The sequence below is a fragment of the Xenia sp. Carnegie-2017 genome, unplaced genomic scaffold, assembly GCF_021976095.1.
Source record: "Xenia sp. Carnegie-2017 unplaced genomic scaffold, XeniaSp_v1 HiC_scaffold_20, whole genome shotgun sequence".
NCBI classification, from domain to species: Eukaryota; Metazoa; Cnidaria; class Anthozoa; order Malacalcyonacea; family Xeniidae; genus Xenia; species Xenia sp. Carnegie-2017.
This window is the reverse complement of record NW_025813483.1, coordinates 4,004,987-4,013,103: the sequence shown is the minus strand read 5'-3', so window position 1 is coordinate 4,013,103 and position 8,117 is coordinate 4,004,987. Positions and strand designations below refer to the sequence as shown.

General features: G+C 34.7%; 1 protein-coding gene across 1 annotated transcript in view; it reads right to left on the bottom strand.

The window, feature by feature from the left end:
• Positions 1–569: 569 nt before the first annotated feature.
• The window catches only part of LOC124441072 (cadherin-23-like), a 9,725-nt gene continuing 2,177 nt past the window's right edge, over positions 570–8,117 (bottom strand). Inside the window, exons 2-10 of the mRNA XM_046991502.1 lie at positions 7,077–7,322; positions 5,601–5,816; positions 3,841–5,085; positions 3,301–3,560; positions 2,736–2,970; positions 2,063–2,359; positions 1,416–1,718; positions 1,018–1,344; positions 570–778 (exon numbers count right to left, since the gene is read on the bottom strand). Of these exons, the coding sequence (XP_046847458.1) occupies positions 570–778; positions 1,018–1,344; positions 1,416–1,718; positions 2,063–2,359; positions 2,736–2,970; positions 3,301–3,560; positions 3,841–5,085; positions 5,601–5,816; positions 7,077–7,209 (3,225 nt within the window). The 5' untranslated portion in view covers positions 7,210–7,322. The remainder of the gene's footprint in view (positions 779–1,017; positions 1,345–1,415; positions 1,719–2,062; positions 2,360–2,735; positions 2,971–3,300; positions 3,561–3,840; positions 5,086–5,600; positions 5,817–7,076; positions 7,323–8,117) is intronic.

Genomic DNA, 8,117 nt, shown 5'->3' with positions numbered 1-8,117 from the left:
AAACTTGCTGTTCAAGCCGAGCTCTTGATGTAGGGCTAGAATTTGCATGCAAAAGAGAGGTAAAATACAGCCCTACAGAGAGCACTGGCTCTTTCCGTAGGGCTCAGCCTGTAAACAGCCTCTTAGTTAAAATATTTGTGTTTTTGGAATTAATTTTATGATCAGTTTAACATTACAATCTGTTTTTATCTTCTTCAATCGCCACAATATATATAAATCGCTAAATTATAAAAACAAAGAATGCCAAGCAGTAAAAGCGTTTCCACATCAAAGTAATAAAACGCCCATAAAAAAATATATAAACGATGCGTATAATGTTGACATTTGTCATCATAAAGACTTTCACGTCAATATAATTTCAAGACAGGTAATCGATCATGTGCCAAATACACATGTGTAGAAATAACATTAAATCATCAAATCCATGGAATTTTATTTGAATAATATAACTAATAGGAGAAGCTGATTTATATGGTCTAGCAGCGTACTTTTTTCCTGAGGTTGGTTGTGCTGTTCATTGATCCACCTCAAAAACCTTGGCTCATTAAATGAAGAAATATTTATTTATGTCAGAATGAATGACATTCGTGATCACGCGATGTATTATACGTGTCGAGAAATGACACTGCTAAGTGAGTTATAAATTTTCTCTTCGGACTTATAAAGCGTTCGTTGTCTGGATCATAACTTGTCACCAGTCCAATGGCCGAGCCAGGTGAGAAAGACGACAACACAATGAATGGTGTATCGCATTGAATCATGGGATATTCGTTCGTGTCTATAAAACAGCATGAAGTGTATGTTAACAAAGTTGAGGCAGTATATACCGTTTACATGTAGAGTGGACAAGATGAGCAAAAATTGAATGTACACTTCTTAAATCGGATCCAAAATTTCACTTTTATCAACGTTTGCATTTAGAGTAATAGAACCCATTCATTACATTTTAAATTGGATAAAATCTTAAAACGCAACCAAATACATGTTAGAGTAGATGTAAAGTTTATATAGTCTTACCCATAACGTCAATTCTGAACTGTCTTTCGATAGAGTTCTCAAGTTCATTAGGATTGTCTAATATTTCCTCACATTTTATGTTGATATATATCATACGCTGGTCTTCAAAATCAAGAGGACGAAGGGTCTTTAAAATTGGAGGGTTAGAGTTGTTGTCAATATAGAAAGAAGCGTTGTTAATGGCTCCTCTGCTGTTGAGTATTCTACAGTCAAATTTCTGGCCAACATCTGGATCTGTGATATTCACAATTCCCACGAAGCTATTATTCATATTTTCACGAATTTCCGTTCCAATCAACTCCATCATTGAGGGCGGTTCATTCACATCTGTAAATATCGACATACTTTCTTTAAAATATCATTCACATTTTTCTCTCTTCTCCTAAATCTAACTTTACCTTTGACTGGGATCACAAACAACTTATTGATACTCATTCCAAATTCATCTTCACAGCTGATATTTATCTTTAAAGATTTTGAAGAATCCAGACTTTCATAATCTGTAGGTCGTAGACCGACAAGCAACGTGAGCAAGTCTAGTTTCACTCGATCCTCGCTGGAGTCAAGAAGTTTACATGAAGTTTTTATGTTCCTGTCTTCATCAATCATGGCGACATTGCTGATAAAAATATTTTCAACGCTGTTTTCAGTCAATGAAGAATCCTTTCTTATTTCAATGTCCGTTGGCGCATCATTTACGTCTATAAAAAAAACAAACACAAAAATAGTTCATTTAAAAATGTACCATCGGTTATACTATATCACACACTCAGCAAGTAGTTTCATAAACATTCCCCAAACCTTGATGTCTACTGCCACCCTAATCATACCTCCTGCACACCTGCTTATTGTTAAATTAGAGTTTAGCATAAAGGTGCGATCTCCCAATCATTCCTGAACCTACTTTGGCGCTCGTTTTTAATGTAGTAATTAACCCTATCAGATCATCTTCATCCCACTATGACACATATTGTTCCCCAGTAAACTAAGTGATCTCAAATATTTAAAAGTTGCCAATAGAATTGTTCTTTGTAAATAAACAAACCTAGAACAGTTATGGTAAAAATTTTTTCAAAATGCAATCCACCGCCATCAGTGACAATAACGTGCACCAATAGACTTGGTGTAAGCTCGTAATCAACTGATCCCAAATGAAATAATTCATCATGATTGGTTCCACCAATGAGAAAAGATGCAGTATTATCAGCAAGAGTGTAAGTAAAGGATTGATTGGAGCCATCGGGATCTTCAGCGGTTAAAGTACCAACATACGTCGTGTTAGGAGAGTTTTCTTGAAGAGTTGAGTTGGATAAATAAAGAGATGTTGGTGCTTCGTTAACATCTATAAAATAACATTAGACGAATACAATTGAATATTAAAAGTTTTAAACGAAAGCATAAAATAAAGAAAAAATAAACACTTAAAGGAATAAAACAATGCACAAATAAAGTGCAGCTTTGATTCTTTTTTGGCCTTAGACCACAGTGCAAAGTTCAAGTCTTCAGGTAAACACTGATCACTGATATATAAAATGAGCGATTTAAAAAAATGAGTTTTTCACCACATTTAAAGGGACATCAGGCCGATAGTGAAGTATATAAAATAAGCATTTAAAAAATAAAAAAGACAACAACAGTCTACAGGATAGTTTACCATGCAGCGTTAGTTAGAAATATTTGCACAGCACACGTTATATGTATTCAAACATTAGACTTACCAGTGATAAAAATTTGGAATAATTTAGAAATACTGAAGCCAGTATCGCGACAAGTGACAGTGATATTGTATGCATTTTTTCTTTCAAAATCAAGACGGTCATTCCATTTAACTCGAAGAATATTGCGATCAGTTTCGTGAGTAATGTAAAACTCATCTTCGTCACCATTTAAAGAGCTCTCGAGGGAGCAAATGTGGATCTGAGGTGGCACACTTTTTACGTCCGGATCTTTCACCTGTTGACAGAAGTTGTTACTATAAGACAAATGTTCCATGCTTCATTTTTAACACAACTATACGTTTGCACTAGGGACCAGTTTTCACTAAATGAATAACATTGGATATGAAATTCGTTTTGTTGAGTTTCTTGAGACAGTGTAAAATTTAAATATTGTTTTAGGTGCATGCACGTACAATAAAAACCGCAACAGTTCAAACAAATACTTCAGAAAGAACATCTATAATTGAAATATGAAAAACATTGCCTTTCATTGAGGACCATCGAGCAATCTTCGCACAACTTCATAACAAACAATAAGTATAAGAAATCAACACATTTAACTCACCAAAAACTCTCCAATCATTGTTGAAGAAGGAGAATTTTCCGCTGCAAAATTTTCAGTCATCAAAATATCCGTTGGAGCTTCATTCACATCGGTTACTTCAATTCGAAATTTTTTACGCGTCACTCCCCCCGGATCTGTGACAGTTAACCAAACAATGTACTCATTCTCCTCTTCGTAATCAAGAGAACCGTTTACAACAAGGGGGGTTGAGAAAATCTTAACAGATTTGCCATTTTGAAGACGATGGTCAATTTTAGCACCTATAGGGAAAAATGAAAGGTTTAACAGATGAAAAATTGAGTTGACAAGCTGTACAGGATCCCATTAGAATTTTCTTTAAGGAAAGTATCTCCTTTTGCCTTCATACTAAACTATTTCATCTTCTGTTTGATATTAAAGTCAGAAGAACTATCAAAGTAGATTAGGTGAGGCAGTCTAAGTTATTGCAAGAAAGTACATTAGAAAATCAGAGGTTATAAATGTAAATCTTAACTGGATCTCATACTTTTGCTCGTCTAGAAACTTGTTTCACAAACAAACCTTGCAAAGCAAATTTCCTACGAACCATAACATCGCTTTCTTTCAATTCAAATTTAAGCGTGTCGTTATCGTCATCAATCGCTCCGAAGTAGCCAACGATAGAGCCGAGATCGGAATTTTCCGGCACCTGATTATTTGTCAAATTAATATACTTTGGTGAATCGTTGCTATCTTGTACAACAATAAACAAACTTTGGATAGACGAAGATTTAGGTGGGTTACCGCTGTCCGTACATTTTACTTTTATACGATGTACATTCTTTGCTTCGTGATCAAGACTTTTCGCAACAATTATCTGATGACCTAAAAGCTTAAAGTAACCCATATCGGAGTCGACCAGCTCCCAGTTAAAATTTGAAGTGCGTTTTTGACCAAGATCATCATCTCTAGCTGTTAGATTACCAACAACAGAACCAATCTTGACATTTTCAAACACTTCGTTATTTGAAAGTTTTATGTCGTAAGGAGGATCATTAATGTTCAACACAGTAATTCTAAAAGTTTTTGTAGTAAACATAACAGGTGAACCATTATCGCTTACTTTGATTTCAACTGTGTAGATATTATTTGATTGGGGTTTCCACACTAAACGTTTCTTCGCCAACAGCAAATTACCTTGAATGAGAAAGTAAAAATTTGCCTCTGCGTTCACTATTGTGAACGTCAGTTGATCATGTTGAGGATCGTTTGCAGTGAAATGGCCAATACTGGAGAGAATTTTCATTTTCTCATCAATGGCAATATTTGAAAAGACGATATTCGAAGGTGGATCATTAACTCTCCTACAGTAGTAGGGAGAAGTATTTGGATTCCAGTCCCAAACCACATTTCTATTGTTTCCGTCTAAAGAGCACACGGTTATTTCATTGGGTGCATTGAAATCTGCCTTGTGGAAGTTTTCAGCAAAAGTTTTACTGACGTCTGGTGATTTAATCACAGCAAGTTTAAAGTTTCTGTCACAGTTGATGGAACAGGATTTCATAAATTCAAGCCCGTGTGGACAATTGATCTGTGCAGGCATGCAGGCTGTTCCAAACTCGTCATGATATGCAGTTCGCGGGCATTGGCGTGGAATCAGCGGTAAACATGATTTAGGTAAACAATTCTTTGAGTTTATAGTTGATGGTTTATAACCAGGTAAACAATCACACCAATAACTACCATCTGTGTTTCTACAGTTGGAGTTGATACAACCACCATTTCCATTTTCACACTCGTTTATATCACCACATGATTCACCATCAGCTAAATGGAAGATTGGGTGATACAAAACTTATGTTTGAAGAATTACAAAGTAAAAATCCAATATCTCTATGCTAACTCGAAGCAAATTCAATTCCTTTCTTTATTCAATAGTACATTTTGTTGTAGCTAAAATCCTTTGCCAACTGGAACAAATTTCAATTTCAATTTTTAACGCTGAAGGATAAATCCTAACGGCTCAAATTTTGTAAGTCTTAAGTGTAAATTTGATTCAACCCGCAAGAATTTGAAAAATGATACGTGCAATACAGTTTCAAAAGTTCATCACGAACAAGTGGCTTAATTACGCAACTTTGATATTACTGATCTAGCAGTTCGTATTTATATTAAGAAGTACTTGTTTTTTAAAGTATTTAATCACTGCCGAATGATCTGTACATTTCTGAGTAAATTGTAAAGAATTAATGAAACTGCTAATCCTTTCGTAGTGACCTAATATACGAAATTGAAAAACACCCTCAATAACTCGAACACCCAAAAAATTAAATAATCATTACCTTCAAGTTTGTACCCAGGACGACTTACACAAGAACACGATCCATCAACAGGGTTACAAATGTCACCACACCCCCCGTTTGGTGAACCACATTGACGAGACTCCACTAAGTAAGGACAGAAAGAGCCTCCGTACGCAGGATACTTGATGATATGACGACGACGAGTAATTGTTCCAATACCACATTTTGTGCTACATGCACTAAATGGCGTCCATGCTGTACAAAGGGAAAAGAATATCATATCATTCACTGCATGGTTTATTGTTCAATTGTTGGCCAAAACTCATAAATTATACAAGACAACAAAGAATGACGTGTTAATGAAGACTGTACTGTAAAAACTGATGTTTCGGTTGAATCGAAAAATTAAGATCTACGTGGGTTTTGCTGATATGAAACTCTGGTAAGATGCAGAACACTTCTTAAGTTTCCAATATATACACTCCTCCTAAGCCATGTCATTTTTGAATTTTCATTGTCTAATAATTTATTCATGGTGAGTCATTTAGATTTCAACCTTTTCTTTCAACAAATATAAGCAACAAATGTGATTAGTAAACGTGACAGCATATGACTCAAGGAAAGAACAAAGACGAGCATGGAAGATGTAATGTAGATTAGAGCCTTAGCCTTAACCACTCAATTACGTACACAACATCGTACGATGTGATCGAACGATGAATGAGATATATTGCTCAACGAAGCATGAGATATATTGCTCGGGAAAACAGTGTCATGTTTAAATAATGAACAAATTAAGAGCTTATAAAAGGTTATTTCATTTTACTTGCAAAAAATCGCTAGAACGAAACGGAAAATTGAATATGACCGTTAATTTAAAACGAAAAACGATGAGCGTTTCCTAATTCCTGTAGATCTAAAGTGAAAGTAAATTATGTCAAATATCTTATCTGGACTGTGGAATACACAATATTATTAATGTGTATTTGTAAACTTCATTTTTCTGCCAGTGATTTATCGTCATCTATTATTACTTCTTTCATGCAAAATCAATGTGACACTAAGAGTTGTCGATCAAAAAATAATTAAACGATCAAGGAAATGCAACAAGAACGAGGATGCGCACATTATATGTTCCTCCGGTTTCAAATATCTCGTAATTTTCAAAATTGGTTTGTTTTAGCTAATCAAATAGACAAAACAATAGATAATTGCAACTAGGATAAACTACGTTCCTCTGATTTCTAAGGCATAGTGTATTTATATAGTCAAACACACCAAACACTTGACATCTTAAAACTAACATTTGAGCGCAATTTCGAATTGAATTTCAACATTAAACATTGGCATCCATGCTTGTTTAAATTAAACGATGAACAGAATAATCATACATACTAACCCACAATGTAGGAAGTTGCCTTGATATAAAGAAATTATAGGTACACTAAGTAATTCGTGTTGGTATACACAAAACATTTTCCTTCGTGTAAAATAAACACCCAAAAAGAAACTTACGTGAAACTCGACAGTTCACTGGTGAAGGAGGAGGTCGCCTTCTTCGTCTTCTTCGCCACCAATGCGATGAAACCAAGATGAAATGAAATATCAGAAGTAAATAAACAACGTGGAAGAAATATTTCAACAACATTATTATTCCACGGGAATTGTCGTCTTCACAGGTCAAGAATATTCTTTATATAAAATGAAAGGAGGTTAAGTTTTTAAGGCTTGGCCAGGTTATTGTCTTTTGTCTTTGACTGACTAAAAAAGCATTGGTTGAGAAATTTATGTTGTGTAACACAATTGCTAATGTTTAGTATTCATTGCAGTGTCATGAGTCAGAGTGGCTGTGTTATTCAAATTAGACATCCCACGCAATTTTAAATATTAAAGCAATATCATATTGGTGATTTGTTTTTAAATTATCCTAAAGTTCATTAAAATTTTGTATTTTCCGAGAATTTCGACCGAAAATACGACATCACAATGAACGAAATAACGAAAGAGGAAAATAAATCAGAACGCGTGAAGGGTAAAACAAAAAATAGTACAATTTAATGCCGCGCTATCTGTAGAGCAGATAGTGATGAATGAACAACAGAGAACGAGAACATTCTTTACACTTCTACTTGTAGCAAGGCTTTGATGTTCATATGTTATTAAAATGACCTGTACAACAGAATACGAGTTTTTAAATGTATGAGCTTTATTAGAGGGAAGAATCTCTAATGTTTTATGTTAAAATGACCATGACGAAAAACACGGCATATGTGTCAAAGCATGAGGAAATTCCTCAAACGGAGACTCCTCTGAAATGGCTTTGTCGACACAGCTGTAACTTCAAATAACCAAAAGAAATAACCTCTCTGAAGTGCTCAATGCGATTAAAAGGTTGACTTCAGGTGTGGTAATGTGAGGACAAAATTTGCATAAGTCCATATTTACTGAGAAAATTACTATGCGCCATCGCAGGTCAAATTCTGCATAAATTAATAAATACTCTTGGCAGAGATTGAATTTTCATATTTTGAAAGAAAAAATCACACGAGACCAAGA